At 31.5% G+C, this 18,090-nt stretch overlaps 7 protein-coding genes across 7 annotated transcripts, besides 2 other annotated features; 3 read left to right on the top strand and 4 right to left on the bottom strand.

Annotated features, from left to right (window-relative positions):
- Positions 1–12,772: part of a mobile genetic element that runs on past the window's edge.
- On the top strand, positions 2,012–2,824 carry TVAGG3_0909400 (uncharacterized protein; the record flags this gene model as incomplete). The annotated part of the gene is made up of 1 exon (XM_051251737.1): positions 2,012–2,824. A coding segment is annotated over one exon (813 nt), but the record flags the coding sequence as incomplete, so codon positions are not given.
- TVAGG3_0909390 (phage tail repeat-like family) lies at positions 2,930–3,322 on the top strand (the record flags this gene model as incomplete). Its single annotated transcript, XM_051251736.1, has 1 exon — positions 2,930–3,322. One exon carries the CDS (start codon positions 2,930–2,932, stop codon positions 3,320–3,322), a length of 393 nt encoding a protein of 130 aa, XP_051077310.1.
- On the bottom strand, positions 4,102–5,067 carry TVAGG3_0909380 (organellar and viral DNA polymerase type B; the record flags this gene model as incomplete). Its single annotated transcript, XM_051251735.1, has 1 exon — positions 4,102–5,067. The coding sequence occupies one exon, from the start codon at positions 5,065–5,067 to the stop codon at positions 4,102–4,104; it is 966 nt and encodes a 321-aa protein (XP_051077309.1).
- On the bottom strand, positions 6,057–6,320 carry TVAGG3_0909370 (uncharacterized protein; the record flags this gene model as incomplete). Its single annotated transcript, XM_051251734.1, has 1 exon — positions 6,057–6,320. One exon carries the CDS (start codon positions 6,318–6,320, stop codon positions 6,057–6,059), a length of 264 nt encoding a protein of 87 aa, XP_051077308.1.
- TVAGG3_0909360 (uncharacterized protein) lies at positions 10,708–11,460 on the bottom strand (the record flags this gene model as incomplete). The annotated part of the gene is made up of 1 exon (XM_051251733.1): positions 10,708–11,460. A coding segment is annotated over one exon (753 nt), but the record flags the coding sequence as incomplete, so codon positions are not given.
- On the bottom strand, positions 11,510–12,616 carry TVAGG3_0909350 (uncharacterized protein; the record flags this gene model as incomplete). Its single annotated transcript, XM_051251732.1, has 1 exon — positions 11,510–12,616. One exon carries the CDS (start codon positions 12,614–12,616, stop codon positions 11,510–11,512), a length of 1,107 nt encoding a protein of 368 aa, XP_051077306.1.
- Positions 12,773–13,579: 807 nt separating the features above from the next.
- On the top strand, positions 13,580–16,715 carry TVAGG3_0909330 (teneurin transmembrane protein family; the record flags this gene model as incomplete). Its single annotated transcript, XM_001312023.2, has 1 exon — positions 13,609–16,611. The coding sequence occupies one exon, from the start codon at positions 13,609–13,611 to the stop codon at positions 16,609–16,611; it is 3,003 nt and encodes a 1,000-aa protein (XP_001312024.1).
- Positions 16,716–17,089: 374 nt separating this feature from the next.
- Positions 17,090–17,124: a mobile genetic element.
- Positions 17,125–18,090: the final 966 nt, after the last annotated feature.

The raw sequence follows: 18,090 nt of genomic DNA, 5'->3' as shown, positions 1-18,090 counted from the left end.
AAAATCAACTTCATGAACAATACAGGGAATAATAGATTCAAAAGTTCCAGCAAAATAAAAGTTTAAATATATTTTTTTTCGATATAAATGAGAAGACGTTTCACTAGTCAAAAGAACACTAACGCAAAAGCAAGAGATTACGGTTGGTTATAACGTAAATGATGATAAATCACGAATTATTCAAAATGTTAAGTTAATGTTAGCCCTGAATTAACAAGGTCAGCAACTTAACCAAATTTATTAACTCGTGACTTACCGAAGAATAAGGAGAATGAAGAAACATGAGAATGGAGACCCAATCATTTTATCTGAACCCGGTAAAGAATGTTGAAATTCCCTTATCCAAATACCCCCCTCCTCTTTCATCAAACATCGAGAACCCAGGAATCTACGATTCCAGTCGCAATGCGCCATATAAAGTAGATATTAATTCTGAATTAATGAAAATTTACCGTGATAAATAACTAATAATTATGATTCAATAATAATTTAATTGACCATCCGGTTTAATTATTTTTACCTTATGAATCATTAATTCACATTATCGCCATTCTTTGTGATGTTCAAGATTCAGACGTTAAGATTCAATTTTTCAATAGATGATGAGGTTTCATGCTGCGGAACAGTTGCAAAAATAAATCCTATAAAGGATATTAGCACAATTAAGATATCAAAGAACGGAACAACAACTGAACTTCATTTAACATATAATGATATTTATAATAAAATAGTTGATGAATATAAAATATCACTTGAAAAATTCTTTGTTAAGGCTATTTAATATTCAAGCATTAACATTATTGAATAATAATCCTTTGAATCATAATCGATAATAATTGACCTTTCACCAGTTTCTATCGTTTGTTTTATTTCTTTTTGTTCCCCACTATCTGGATCGGTCATTGTAATTGTTTTTGTTATAGTATCAGCTTTATCTTTAACTTCAATCTTTTTTCCATCAGGATATTTAAACCAAAATTCCAAAAATTCGATATTGTCAATCTGTTCATATTTTAATCTATCAATTACATTTTTAATACCATCTGAAAATCTTATGAAATGGTCATTATATGGGTTTGATTGAACTAAATTTGAATGAAGTGAAATATAACCTGATGATGAATATGACATTGACTCATATTTTCTGAAAACACTAAAATTTATAACATGAATGAATTTCTTATTCGTTGAATTTATGAATTCTTGAGGTAATCTTATTCTAGTTTTATTTATCACTGGAAAATAACGCTTTACCATATTTTTAATCGTAATAAAAATGTCAATTATCAATATTATTTCGAATAATAACTGTGAATTAAATTTAACAGTTAGCGGAATTTATAATGTTACTCTCGTTTCTGTGAGTGGTAAATTTAATCCCATTCTTTTAAACCCTTCAGATTATATATCATTTATTAAAGATGACCTTGAAAAAACGTATGATATGTATATAAATAATGTGATAACGAAATGGGATATTAACATGATTTTAAGTTATTTAAATGAATCATTTATCATATGGTATGAAGAAAATTTTAAATCAAAACCTGATAAACTTTTTGAACTTGATGAAATAAATAACCTTATTAAATTTCCGCTGAAAATTAAATTTTGTACTCCTCATCTTCGTTCATTGTTGGGGATATTAAATTTTGAAAAAGATGTTGGGGATGTTTTGTATTCTGACACTGGTTCCAATTTCATTTTAATCAAATGTGATAAAGTTAATACCCCAATGAGATTTTCACATCAAACATTAGACCCTAACTCTTACCCATCAATACAAAACATTTTATCCATCAACTTAAACACATTTTCTTTATCATATCCGTTTCAATTATCCGGGAATTCATTTATTCTTCATTCAAAAGATTTATCAAATATTAAATTTAGAGTAACTGACCTATTTGATTGTGATTTAGAATTCATGAATGAAATATTATGGCAATTTCAAATAGAAAAAATAGCTGATGAGATAACAGATTAAATATTTATTTTTAAATCATAATAAATGATTAAACAACAGCAACCACAGCAACTTAAGGCACAAACCATTACATACGCCATATATGCATATAATTCAAAGACGGCAGAACAAACGCAAAGGTTGAAATATGGAGATTTGGAGATAGTATTGAAAAATGACCATTTCGAATTCGTTTGCAAAGGTGGTGCGGTGATATCAAATATAAAAGAAATTTTATTTATGAATTCTAAAATTAAAGGTATAACGGATGATATAACATCAATTCCACCAGAAGAACAGAGATATTACGCATTAAATGCATTTCCTAAAGTTTTGAAGATTGGAAGATTTAATTTAAATGAGGAATTCATAAAAGGTTTCCTAAATGACATAATGGAGAAAGCAGATAAGGAATACGTGGATAGTGAGTTAATGAAGAAAGCAGATAAGGGACTTGTGGTTAGTGAATTAATGAAGAAAGCAGATAATGAATATGTTAATGAAAAAGATAATGAAATTATAGAAAGGGTTGAATGGTATCATGGACGGACATCGAAGATTCTTAAAACTAAAGCTGATACAGGATGGGTTTCAGAATGTTTAGACCTTAAAGCAGATAAAACTTATGTTAACAATGAGTTAATGAAGAAGGCAGATAAGAACCATACACATACAAGTTTTACAACTGTTGCTATAGAAAGTATTGAAGGAACGGTTGAAGAAACTGGTGGGGATGTATTATATTGTAAACCTCCTAACTTTCCACAAGGTTTAACATCGGATGACAACATAACGACGATGAGAAACATTAGATGTAAAGATGTTTATGTCATGAAGGATGAACATAATATTAAATTCACTGCTCAAGATTTATATGACAAGAAAGCAGACAAAAAAGAGCTTCAAACATTAAAGACAGAAATACTTCAAACATTATATCCTATAGGCTCTATTTATACGTCAATGAACTCAACAAATCCAGCAACAGTTCTGGGTTTCGGTATGTGGGAACAAATAGTTGACAGGTTTTTGTATTGTGCAAACTCTTCAAAGGAAACAGGAGGAAGTAAAACGATTACAGGTGAAAATTTACCTGCACACAGTCACTACATAGATTTAAGTACATCTCAAGCGGGTTGGCATAAGCATAGATATTGGGATTGGTCAGCAATGACAAAAGGTAAAGGATATGATGTTAAAGACAACGTTAAGTTTGCTATAGATTGTTACTGGAGTAACACTGAGGGAGGAGGAAACCATACACATCGCGTTTCAGGATATACACAAACAACGGGACAAAGTAAAGATTACATGCCGCCATTTATGACAGTTTACGCATGGTATAGAGTTCAATGAATGAACTAAATATATTTTATGTCTGTAATTAATTAGGTAATGAAGTAATGGATGAACTGCAGAAATAAATGTTTACGTTAATGTTTACGTTAATGGTTACGTTAATGGTTATGTTAATGGTTATGTTAATGGTTACGTTAATGGTTATGTTAATGTTTTCAGGTCATTCAAAAATAATTAATTATTGAATAACTGAAGGGGTCACCAGGTCACCAGGTAATTTAACTTCTCTGAAAAATGTGACAACATGACATTTTGACAACAACACAGGAAATAAATGTTTACGTTAATGTTTTGTCATGATCATTCATCGTTTCTTTGTCATGACTTCTTCATCGTAATGAATGTATATTCTTTGTCAAACATGAGCGTAAATGATTTGTCATGATTTCTTCATCGTTAATGTTTTGTCAAGACTTCTTCGTAATGAGCGTAAATGATCCAAAAATATATTTTAGGTGAAGAGGTGAGATCTCACCTGTTTTTTCACCTAATTTTTCACCTCAGGAATTTTCATGACTTCTTCGTAAATGTTTTGTCAAACATGAACGTAAATGTTTTGTCAAGACTTCTTCATCGTAATGAACGTATATGCTTTGTCATGACTTCATCGTAAATGTTTTGTCGAAACTTCTTCGTAAATGATTTGTCATGATTTCTTCATCGTTAATGTTTTGTCAAGACTTCTTCGTAATGAGCGTAAATGATCCAAAAATATATTTTAGGTGAAGAGGTGAGATCTCACCTGTTTTTTCACCTAATTTTTCACCTCAGTTTTTTCACAAGCGTTTTACATGAATTGTACGATGTATATTTGAAATCCTAAACAATTTCGTAGCTTCTATTTCTTCTTTTAGTACATCGAATGTTTTAACAATGCCGAAGGTTTCTTTATATTTCTTCTTGACGTCAGATAGAAGGAAATCGTCAGCAGTTGGATAATTTTTGTTCAGAAATGTCAACATATCCATTTTATTTTCTGCTGGGTTTTCTACTTCTTTCTTTAAATCTGCATAGTCGTTTCTCATTCTTTCTATCTCTTTGACGGAGTAGTTATATTTCCTCATCGCTGCCTTACATTTTGAACATTGCGGGTTCATTTTTGCGTTATACATTGAAATTTGACCTGCTAAAACAACTAAGGCGTCAATTGCTCTCTTCATCTCAAACATAGCGGGTCTTAGTTGTTCGTTCCATACTTTGCCTCTTCTATCTTTATCTCTTATTTCCCAAACACATTCAGCAACTAATGAAACAAAGTTATCGTAGGTCTTAAATTCTTCAGATTTATATATGTCAGAAACATTCTTATAAACCATGTCGCAATCTTTGTCCATAACTTTATGGTTGCAATGAAAACCAAGGAATTCATAATTTACTTTACGTATGAACTTCTTTATTTCTACTGAGTCAGTTGTTTTGACTTCAATTTCGTCGAATTCAGGAATAGTTAGTTTTTGTTGTTGGATTTCAGGTAGTTTAGGTAAATGGTCAATAATGTCCTGCATTTCATAAAGATACTGTTCATTTGTTTCATCTTTCGCACTACAGTCTAAATTACTTGTTAAAAGTTCTTGCTTTATCTTCTGGATTTTTGTTTCGAAAGTATATGAAGAAGGAATGAAGCTTTTCATCTCTACTAACATTGACGTAGGATTCATGACTAACGAGTTTGGTGCTGTAGTTGTGGACAGAGCCCCGCCGTTCGCGGCTTGTATTGCTGTTGTGCCGATTGTTGAAATCATATCTTTACATACAAAATAAAAAAAATAAAAAATAAAACTAACTTTATTTTTTATTTCGGGAAAATTCATGAAAATTCCTGAGGTGAAAAATTAGGTGAAAAAACAGGTGAGATCTCACCTCTTCACCTAAAATATATTTTTATTGAATTCAGCAACAAAATTCTGAGTAAAATAATTTTTAGGGCATGTGTCAAACCGTTGAGTTTTCACAAAATTTAAAAAATAACGTTTACCATGTAAAACGCTTATAAAATAACTGGGGTGAAAAATTAGGTGAAAAAACAGGTGAGATCTCACCTCTTCACCTAAAATATATTTTTGGTCAAAGCTTCCACGAGAGAAAAGATTCCTCATTCGCTAAGGATTCCAAAAATGAAAAAATCATTGATTTCGGCTTAGAAAAAACAGCAAAACCCTTCTTCCACGGGAACAAAGAAATAAAGAAGAAATAAAGAAGAAATCAAGTAAATTTTTTATTTATTCCCGTGGAAGATAGAGCACTTTTATGACACTTTTTATTCACGACAAACAAGACAAACAAAGAAAATAAGAAAATACGGCGCTGTCGCGGTTCGAACCACAGACCCTGACCCCTCCATAACACCACCTTAGACCACCGTGCTACGTAGCCTGTCGACATAAGATTTTATAAATTGCATATTTGACGTAAATTTATTTCCCAGTTATTCAAAAATAATTAATTATTGAATAACCTAAAATCATTAATGAAAACATAAACGATAACATTTATTTCCTGTGTTGTTGTCAAAATGTCATGTTGTCTCAAACTTTAGAACGGCATAATTTAAATTTTTATTTTTATCATAAATGGATACCCCACAAGCTCAAAATTTACCACGAATCATAACAAGGGAGGAAATGATAAAAATGATGCAAGAACATGTTAAAAATAACAAACCACTAAAATTGAGAAAATGTGGTTATGCAGTAATGATGGAAAGAGAGATGTTGTCGAAGAGGAATAAAAATTAAATTTGGATAGAGTTTAAAAATTCATCTTTATTAAATTCATCTCTTCCAATCAATTTATTTATTCTATTAAATTCTTTTATTTTTGCTTCACTCAGTTTAAGGATTGAACGATAAGTTTCTAATTTTTCGATTATTTCTTTATCGTTTTCAACCCCACCGCATTGTGGCTTCTTTTTGTAATAGCATATTTTTGATTTAATTCTGTTTAGTTTCTTTTTATATTCATTGTCTGGACTCTTGACTGCTTCGTTGTCACCCATTTCTTACGAAATAAAAAAATTAAATATTATTTAAATATAATGGAGTAATAAAATAAATTGGAATTTCTATTAATTTATTGTCAACTTCAACTAATGCATTGCCGTTAATATATCTAACAAATTCAGCTATTGTGTCAAATCTTCGTCTTCTTTTTGTCATTGATTTATCAGTTTTTCCATAATCGAGATGAATTAAAACTTTATTTCCTTGTTTAAAATTCATGAGCCCTGAATTAATTTGTTCACGTTTAACATCATTTAACCTTTCCATTTGCTTTCTAATATATTCCCATTCTTTTGAAATATCATTTTTCATTTCCACTGGTTTCATGTTTATAGTTCTATGCCATGTATTATTGTAATAATATACTAACTGCTGTATGATGGAGTCATGATTTCCATCCCAGTATATCTGACCATTAACCCCTAACGCATCTCTAAGAGTTCTCATTACCGCATCAACTATTTTATTATGAAACGTATATGGAGAGGATGAAAAGTAAAAATTAATTTGTGGGAAATAATGAGTCATAGCTGCCTGAAATCCTTTATCACCATCACCCCTGATATTATCTACTCTTTCATGATCTAGTAAGTATTGTATAGCTCTTCTTGTTTCCTGTTCTGTTTTCCCTTTCACCGGAATGCAATATAAATATCTGGTGTTAATGTTAATGGCAAATAAATAAGTAACGTTTCCTTTTGAATATTCCAGATGATCGATTTCGTATGAATATGGATATAGTGCAAATGAAGGGCGACTAAATTTTTCCTTTAACGGTTGAATTTTTGGGTCAATTGGTTTATTTAATATCTTGAAATCCTTTTTAAAATCTTTTTGCTTCTTTAATGTTTGAAATGGATATAATAAAGTGAATGATGAAGGATTAACTGAAGGAGGAGTACTACTGTCGTTGGAGGTTTTGGTGTTGCAAGTGGTTTAATTTTATCTGCTTTGATTTTGGATTTCATTCCTCCTTTCATTAATTCTGGATGTATTCTATTCATTTGTTTTAAATATGCTGTATATAAAGGTTTGATATACTTTCCCGCTTCGAGTTTATGTTGAAGGATGAATTCCAAAAGTTGATCTTCATTTAAAAGTCGGGCTGAATATGGTTTAACTAATGAATCATAAATTAAAGCTTGTGCATCATTTATGGTCTGAAGGACCTGGGCGTTTTGTACCATTTGTTTTTGTTCCTTTGGCTTTTGCGGCTCGGGATTATATAATTTATATAATTCATCAATATCTTCTTCTGTTAATACTTTATTTTTGAAATCTTTCAACTGTTTAAGTTGTGATTTAGTTTTTCCCTTTGTATATTCATTATTTTTAATTTTGTCTTTAATTTTAGAAATTATTTTATCATGATATTTCAAAATTTCATTTTTATAATACGAATAATAATAATCCATATCATCACCCGTTATATTTTTATTATATTTTTGGAGATATGCTTTTAAATCATAATAATCAAGAAAATTTTGATAAAATACTAAATCATCTATTAAAATTTTTAAATCTGTGTTATCCATTTATATAAAAATAAAATAAATGTTTTAAGGGTGCCCACCTCTTTGAATCATAGTACAAAACCATCATTAACGGTTCCTTTTGTCTCTTCTGTGGCATTTCATTAAAAATAAAATTTAAAATTGTATTAAATAAACGGCATACAACATCCATTTTCACAACATACAGCCTTAGTGTGTGCTCCTGTTAATGCAGTCTTACCAATTGTTAAGCGAGTCATTGACCCGTTTTTAAGTTGTAAATTAATATTCTGACCATCAAATATCACTTTATCATTTATTATATCCAAATAATTTTTAGGTGTTAATTGTTTATTTTGTCTTAAACTAACACCTTTCATTTTTTGTGCAATCTTTTTAAAATCACTTCCATCAATTGAACCGTTGAATGATGTATAACACTTGGGGCATAAACCAACCATGTTATCACCTTGTTTCTCAATTGCTAAACCCAATAACTTCTTCTCATGTGCTTTTTCTTCAGCTTTATTCTTTAATTTAGGTTTAAATTTCTCATCAAAACAGAAGAAATCAAATGGTGCGAATTTGAAAATGTTTTTATCATAAAATTTTTTATCGGTAACAATTGCTTGAAATGCTTGAGTGTTAGGAAGATTTGGGTCGCCAGCGATTGCCCAATAAGATGAATCGGTATCACCTTCAATGAAATGAAAACGATTAACATTCATGCATTTATACATAAAATCATAAATGAAAACCAAATACCAGTATTTAGCATTATCTAAAGTGAAGAATGCCTCTTGTAAACATGTATCACATCTATAAAATCTATCTTTAAGCATCACTTGATACGTATCTTCACCTATTTCTCTTATGTTTTTAAACTTATTTGACATACATGCAACGCGTGCCTTCTGTGTATTCATTATTTTAGTCTTTGCGTAATTTTGCGTATTCATTGCATCGTAACCATATGATCCATTAAGTGAAATCTTGCAAAATAAACTTTTTCCTTTATTTCCTTCTAATTCAGCCTTTTGTCTTTCGTTCATAAATTCGTTCGCAAATTCATTAAAGCAAGTGTTTTTCGTAAATGTTAAAATTGATTGAATATCATCAATGATAAAATGAAATCTGTCGATTAGATACCAAAGATAATAAGAAGAAAATGGTTGATATTGGTTGTGTGTTGATGCTAACTGAGTTAATTTCCTCTGTTTCTGGTCAACTGGTAGATTGTTTGATTTCATGTAATTATACATAAAACTGCCAATTGTTTTTTCATCTGTGATAATATCTAAGTTTCTTATTATCGGTAAAAAGTTTATGTAATCATTAATGTATTTTTCATCAATGTGACCCTTTACTTCAGCCACGAATAAAGTATTTTTCTTTCTAATATTCCCAGTGCTTTTGCTTTCTTTGTTGCTGTATCACAAATGATAACACCATTCAATCTTCCCGGCATATACATTTTATGGTCAGTATATTGAATGAAATCATGAGGATTAGATGAAAATGATGAAGGATATAATGAATTAAAATCAACACCAACAAATGAGTCATAATGTTGGTGGTGTCCTCATTTGATACAGTTTTAGTTTCTGGATTATATGAAAGTTTATTAATGTGCGTGATTCCTTTAAGATTAACACGATGTTGAACATTTGATAGACCACCAGTAATTCCATTACGGAGAATGTGATAAGCTTCAACTGAATCTAAAGTCATTGGTAAATTATTTTTTAATGCATAATTTCTTAAATTGATTCTTAAACGTTGAACATCTTCATCTTTATTTGATTTTACGACATTTGCAATAACAACACATTAACTGACAATTTTCTTTGGTATGTGGTTTTTCATTATCGATTCTATCTAATGTTGGTTTATTTGCATATGTAAACGCTTTACCACACATTTTGCATTTAGATGAAAGGATTAAATCGTGATAGTATTGATAGTCATCCATTGAAACATTATTTTTAGTATCCCTTTCTGCTTTTTCATCTTGTTTCTTATATGCTTCAATTTTATATTTCCAATACTTTTTCGTTAATTCAAAACTTGATTCCACATTTTCTTCTTCTGGATATTTTTCGTTAGGATTAAAGTCTTTATATGCTAAAGCGTAACGAATCATTGATGCATTCGATGATAAAGAAAGATTATGAAGCATGTCAATTTTATAAACAAATGTTTCTTCAATAATTTTATCAATTGGGTCAATCATAATTTCAACATCTTTATTGCAATAATGAATAAAATATTCTAATCTATTCTTAAAATTTTTAGCATCATTGAGATATATTTGATAATCTGAATCGGATATAGTTTCTTGGGTTAATGCTGAATAAAATGAATCTTTCGTGAATGGTTCCTCTTTATATAATTCTTCTTCGTAATTCTCCCATGTGATGAATTGATAAGGGAAAAAGGATTTAACACGTGATTTATTGTTTCCGAAATCTTGAGTGAATTGGTCTAATGTCCCACCCGCTATATAATTTCTGATGTCAATAAATCTCAATTCATATGGAACGTTTGTTTTCTTTACAATGATTTGCTTAAATTGAGAAGATGAACCCAGCATTGATTTTATTTTCCATTTTGCAGTGTTTAAATCACGAAGAATTAAATTTAAATCAAACTTTCCCGAATTAAAACCAATGATATTCACTTTATTAAATTCTTCATCTAAAAGCTCTTTAATTGCTTCCTTTTGTTTCTCATTTAATGTTTGCGACTTCATTAATTCTTCATATTGTTCAATATTTGATTTAGCAACTAATGAACAGGTTGAAAATAAAAATTCAATCCAATCAGAGATGAACGAATCACTTGATGTTAAGCAAAAATTCCTCGTATATGTTTTATCACGGTCTACGACCTCGCCGCTTTGCGGCTTTATTTTGACAGTTGATGATACCATAAATGGTTTTAAGTAAGCGTTCAAAGTTGCACATTCAGAAAGTTGAAGTTCTTCTTTAGTCTCTAATGTTTCGAAGTCAAAAGTAATATAATATCTTGTTGGTTTATAATATTCCTGCAAATTATGTGCTAATAGCCATTGATATATCTTCTGTTTCGTGATATGTGGTGCATATGGTTGTTGTGTGTTTTGCAATTGAACGTCTTGAATTAATCTTCCATTATTTTCTTTACATTTCTCACAATGTTTTAAAAATCTTCTTTGGTTTTTCCTTTCTGGATCATCACGGATAGAATATACTTCTTCTTTGCAAAAGGGGCAAACTTTATATCCTGTGAGTGCTTCAACGTCTGTTATTCTGTCAGCGTGAAGTTTTCCACATGGACTCTGTGTTAATAAAATATTTACTGTTTCAAATTCTGGATCTATCATTATTGATTCCACTAATGGAAAGTCTACCTTATTTATGTCCACGTCTTCTGGTTGAGGATCACAATAATAGAAATCAATATTAACATTTAACATTCTCGCTAATCTCTCACTTTCTGATGAAATGTCAAACCCTTCATATGCATCTATTGCTTCATTTAAATAGCTTCTATGAGTTTTAGGATTAACACCATCAGGAATGTTATAGAAGCGTTTAAATAACCTTCTACCTTCTGCTCTAATTTGATTATCATTCATTTTAGCGGTTCCATTTTTGTTCATTTATGTAAGAATAAAAAATTAAAAAATAAATAAAAATAAAGTTTATTTTTTAAAGCCCATAAAATGGATTAAGAACACATAAATTTTTATCATCTGCGACGTGACGAATACATTTTAATTTACTCAAGAATGCGTACCCTGATACATTAAATCTAATTCCTGTCTTATTTAATTTCACAACTTTGAAAAGGAATGTATGAATAGCTATAAAATGATGAGATGATGTTTTATGGGTTGCTTCCATTTTTTCTGAAATAAATGAATAAATATAATGCTTATAAGTTTTCATATCTTTTATATTCTTAATAACGAATGGTATAGACCTTTCCACTTCGTCTTCCTTCGGTGCTGTTCTTTCATATGAAACATTATTGGTATCTTCAATAATGAAACCACAATCACACAAAATTTTATAGGTTCCAATGGTTTCTTTTGATATTTTATCTAATAAATCAAAAACTTTATCAACACCCGTGCATTTATTTAAATAATAATTTGTGTAAATATCATGATCTTCTTTCTTAATCGTATTAGTTGCATATGTCACGTTTTTCAATGCTTTTTTGAATTTTTCGGAATCAAGAGGAGGTGAAAGTAATATACAGGGGTATTCTTCATTATCAATAAATTGTAACTTATGTTTACGAATAAATTTAGTACCTTCTTCTGAAAGTGTTTCGTTTATTTCACCATCTAATAAATTTTGTGTTGATTCTGAGACATAATTTTTATATCTTTCTTCATGAGATTTCTGTACTTCTGATTCTGAAGCTGGGATATTCATTAAACCCTCTACTTCATTTTCATTATATTTTTCAACTTCTCTTAATTCCTTAATTTTTTCATCTATTTCATCTCTTATTTTTTCCAGTCTTTCAATTTCATCATATTCATCATCTTTAATTCGTTCTTCATAATATTCAGGGAAAACATCAGGTTCTTTAGGTTTTTCTTCTTTAGATGTGGGATATAAGAAATTTATAACATCATCTTTATTCATTTTTCCATCATAATCTAAATCATTTAATAACTCCGCGAATTTTTTACAATTTCTTAAATAATATTTATCAACTTCATAACCCGCCTCCTCTAATATATCCTTTATTTCCTCGTTTGTGAATCCTAATTTTTTAACGTTGTTAGTTTTGACGCTCATTTCATACAAAATAAAAAAATAAATTATTCAAAAAATGTAAGACATGAATTTTTAAAATTTATTTTTTATTCATGAAAATAATTATTTCTAATTTCTTTTACTCTCTCGTACATACTAGATTTAAAGAATTCAGAACTTTTACCATAATCTCCTAAATGTTTTCTTATCTTATTGGTTTTCCATTCATTATATGAAACTGTATAAACTTTATCTTTATCTTTGCATCTTTCATCACTTCCAATATATTTATATTTCAATTTTGATTTATTGGTTTCATATTCATTAGCGTTTAATAATTCACAGTCTTCCTTTTTAAATAAATGTTTTATGTATTCAGGATTAACAATTCTATAATATTGCTTCCCTTTAAATCTTTGAATATAAACAGGAACACCATCCTCTAAAATTTGATAATCTATTTTATCTGGTTTTACTTGTTGGGTCATTTATGTAAGAATAAAAAAATAAATTATTTTTAAAAATAACTTTAATTTTTTAATGGTTTATTTTTTAAAAAATTTTATTTTTTTATTTCATTATGTATGGGTTGAGTGTAAATGTCTTACAATTTTGAAAATTTTTTAAATCTTGATTTATTCAAAAACGTAAGAATAAAAACCGTAAGAATCATACATTTTTTACTTCATATGTAAAAAAAAATGATACAAAATCGCTCGATATTGTATGAATTCTTACGTTTACAAAAAAAGTCACAAAACCCATCATATCCTACTACTTTACAATATCTCTGTTATTCAAGATTTTTTTTTAGAAACAATTCTCTTGCATATGTTTTAAGCAAAATAATCTCATGAATCCACTGTGAGTCTCTCAAAATTCTGTATCGTATTCAGCTTTTTTATCGACATTTGGATGTAAAATTTATCCACTTGCATAAGTACTCTTAAGATTTTAATTTTGTTTGAAAATACTTTATCAAAATTTGAAAGGTTTATTGATTGACGAAAATCAGCGTCATAATCCATTATTAAATGTTAACTGCTTTCTTCGCTTTTATAGGCCTGAGTATCACTCCTTCAGGTTACACACAAGGACTTTACTATGAGGTCTATGATGGCGAGGTGTTATTCTCAAGGCAGTCAGAAAAGAAAATTATTCCAAATGGTAATGTTGGTGAATTCAAGAAACTTTACAAAGGAATCATTGTTCATGGTTCATTCAATCCACCTGAGACAGGCAAATACAAATTTAGAGTACAAGGAAAGTCATATATTCAATTCAAAGTCACTGTCGATGGAACCGTTCATACCTATCCTAATTCTTTAGGCCCAGCAGGTGCATGCTGGCCTTCAATCATGGGCGATACATCATCAGATGAATTCACTCTTTATGCTGGCAAGCTCTATCCATTCATCATGTGGCTTCGTACGGGCTGCAACTTATACACTCAGCATCTCTACATTCAGACAGCCAAGAATGGAGGCGATTGGGAGTATACTTCAGATTGGGTTACATCAGACGACGAATCTTGCTATCCGGGCTACTACGGCATCCATTGCGATAATCAATGCACAATTGATTGCAATGGTCATGGCCATTGCGATGACAATATTACAGGAACTGGAGGATGTATTTGCGATGAAGGCTACATCCCTCCAAATTGCCAAAGCAAGGAACCATTTGTCCCACCGAAATGCTCTAATGGAGCTATTTGGGTTACTTACAGAGATGAAATCTGGTTTGCAGGCATTAAAGAGAACAAGACAGTCCCACAAATCAACTATCCTGATCTCCATTACACTTACAACGCTATTGTCGTTTCTGGTTCAATTCTTGTTCCAATTACTGGTGAATATCAGTTCCGTATGGTTGCAAAGCCATATGGACAGCTACAGATCGGCGGTAAGTCATATCCAAGTAGTTTAGGACCTGCTGGCTCTTGTTTAGGCATATTTATCGATGATGTCAACACAGATACCTTATTTATGTATTCGAACCAGACCGTTCCATTTTTAATCAAATACAGAGCCGGATGTGGTCTCTATAGTAAAAAGCTTGAGCTCTACTGGAAGAATGGACCTCAATACGGAGGAGATTTGAACAGAGCTCCATGGGAATACCTTCCAGCCAATACGATCTATCAATGTGCATCCCAAGAATGCGTTCCAGGCATGTACGGTTCCGATTGTCGCGGAATTTGTCCAACATGTCCTCCAAATTCGAAATGCTTCGACGGCATCCAAGGTAACGGTTCCTGCTTATGCGATCCAGGCTTCCATGGTGAACAGTGCCAAGATGCATGCGATAAGAACTCTGATTGCGGTGCTTATGCATCATGTTATCAAGGCCAGTGCTATTGCAACGACGGCTTCTACGGAAAACATTGTGAAAGGCAATGCAATGCCAGCGCTACATGCAGTGGCCACGGAATGTGCAACGAAGAAGGAAAATGCGTTTGTGATGAAGGTTTCTATGGCGATGACTGCGACAGGACCACTCCAATTATTCCTCCTAGCGCTGATTGTGACAAGGGAGTCATGTATACCCGCTACAAGAATGAGATATCATTCGAAGGTATCGTTGAAGGCCCAGAAAAGGTCGACAAGGTCGATATCCTTGTTGGCGAAGTCACATATAACTCAGCTAGAGTGGTCGGATCCATTTTACTGGACAAACCAGCGAATGTCCAATTCAAAATCATCGGAAAACCAGTTGGCCAGCTTGCCATCAACGGCCAAACTGTTCCATCATCAATAGGAACAGCGGGAAGATGCGATGCAGGCCAAACTGAAGAGGCCACGACTTTCATGGATCTTTTGCCACACAAATACTACCCATTCCAGATCAACTACAGGTCAGGATGCTCATTATATACACAGAGAATCCAGTTGTGGTGGAGATTCAACGAAAAAGATGATTTTGTTTTAGTTCCTAACGAAAACTTGAGAGTTTGTACAGATAGAACATGTTTAGACAGATATTCTGGACCTAACTGTACCGACCATTGTTCATTAGATTGCGGTGACCACGGCAGTTGTTATCTTGACCCAGAAAAGTCACAGTCAAGCTGCATCTGTGAGGAGAACTACTACGGCCATAACTGCAGAACATACTGCCACCCAACTAAAACCTGTGGACAGCACGGACAATGCTCATTAGACGGAAAATGCGAATGTCAAAGTGGCTTCACAGGACCGAACTGCTCCATAGAGATCTATAACTCATTGAGTGGAGATTCCATCTCATGTCCTCAGTCAGCAAACCTTCTATGGCATTCAGATGAGAATTTCGGAAATGTCAAGTCCAGACAAATTGTTTCTACAGCTACTGTTAATGTTCCTTCAACGACAAACTACGAATCGATTACGATTACAGGCTCTCTTTCCGCTCCACAAGACGGATTATACAGATTCAGAGCTGAAGGCAAGCCAACTGTGCATCTCTCCATCCTCCCTGACTGGGACATTACAAATCCTGACGAAGGATTCCCATCAGAAGTCTGCGATAACAGGACAGTTATATCAGAAACACAGCCATACAATATGACGCAGCACAAACTATATCCATTCACATTACAATACAAATCCGGTTGCGGCGGTCAATATACGAAGTACTTAAAGTTGTATTACCAAAAAGCCGATAAATCCGGCTCGTTTATTGATTGTCTTTGGGCTCCAGTTCCAGCAACAATGCTCAGAGCATGTTCTGCCTATCAATGCGAGCTTGGCTACTTCGGCCAGAAGTGTAGTACTCAATGCGGAGATTGCGGCGACAACGGCGTTTGCGTCGATGGAATATCCGGTGATGGAAAGTGTCTCTGCAACGATTGGTATATAGGACAAGCTTGCCAATTTAATACATTTACTTTGGCAATGATTTGTTTCGCATTCTTCTTCATTGTTTCTTTGATTTGGGTTTGCTGGCCATCCAAACTCAAGGAGACATGGGATAAGGAACAGTCGCTTAGAGATAACCCTGAATTAGCTACTATCACTGATCTCAGATCCACCCTCTTATCAGAATCAACAAATTAATCAAATGTTTTAAAAAAAATAAAATTTATATCTTTAATAAATTTCATATTTTTCAACAAATTAATCAAATGTTTTAAAAAATTAAAATTTATATCTTTAATAAATTTCATATTTTTCAACAAATTAATCAAATGTTTTAAAAAATTAAAATTTATATCTTTAATAAATTTCATATTTTTCAACAAATTAATCAAATGTTTTAAAAAATTAAAATTCTCAGACATACGATTATTTTTGATTCAAATGCTGTTCGGCATTAAAAGCAAAAATAATCATATACCTGAGAATTACACTTTTCCGGCATTTTTGGGTCGCTTCGCGCCCCTGATAAAACGTCGGAAAAGGGTAAATTTATATCTTTAATAAATTTCATGTTTTTCAACAAATTAATCAAACGTTTTTTTTAAATTAAAAGTCATTCCACTTGAGGTGGTACTTAGACAGAGGCTAGAAGGCTCAAAATGAAAATTAATGTTAATTTTCTGAGGGCGGTCTATCGTCTATAGGGCATCCTCAAATACAAAATAATCAAAAGAAGAAAAAGGAGGGGCAAAAAAAGGTCATAAAACTAAATACTTATAACTATGAAATATATATATTTCATTGGGCGAAAAATTCCAATTTCGCCGTAAAAATTTTTAGAATTGCCAAGATTGCATCCTTATAATTGAATGAAAATTTTCAATGTCACTTTTTAAAAATTTTGATGGAATACAGAGTTGATAATAGGATTGTGAGTTCTGATTTTCTTCAAAGCGTCGATAATTTTGTTCAATCTCATCTTCCAGAACTCAGAGAGGATAGGAGAATTTTAAACAAATTTGACATTTCCATTTTGGATAAGTTCCGTAAATTGTCAGAAAATATGATCTGGCTATGTAATGAGTGGGACGTGTTTGTTTAACTTTATTTTGCATACACACAATCTTTCACACCAAGCAATGAAATTGTTCAAAGATTTTCACAAATCAGTAAAGCTTACGGAGATACAATATTCCATTCTTACGAAATATATCAATGTGAAATGTCAAGGCTTTCCAACTACAAAAAATTTATTCGAGATATTGAAAGCAAACCAAAGCCAAAGAAACATTGGTATTCATTTTTCAGCTCTAGGGGAGATATTCCCGAAGAGATATGTGAGGATGAACGCTTAAAAGCAGAGTGCTCAAAAATAAGTTTGAAAATTCTACAGGATGCCTTTGATTTTACGGACTCCCTATGTGACCAAATGATACGAGCCGAAGAAATTCAGAAACACACCAATTTAGGCAGATATGATAGGAATATGGAAGAAATTGAAATCGAACCTTATTGCATCAATGATGCACCAACAAACAGATTATATGAACTACTTGCATGAATCACAGCGATTTCACCTTTAATAGGATATTAAAAAAAAATAATTAAAATAATATTAGTAAAGATATAGTTTACTAGTAAACAATAAATATGCATTCCATAGTATTGTTATTCCTT

Source organism: Trichomonas vaginalis, chromosome I, assembly GCF_026262505.1.
Source record: "Trichomonas vaginalis G3 chromosome I, whole genome shotgun sequence".
NCBI classification, from domain to species: domain Eukaryota; phylum Parabasalia; order Trichomonadida; family Trichomonadidae; genus Trichomonas; species Trichomonas vaginalis.
The sequence above is the reverse complement of the archived record's forward strand: the minus strand, read 5'-3'. Positions and strand labels throughout refer to the sequence as shown.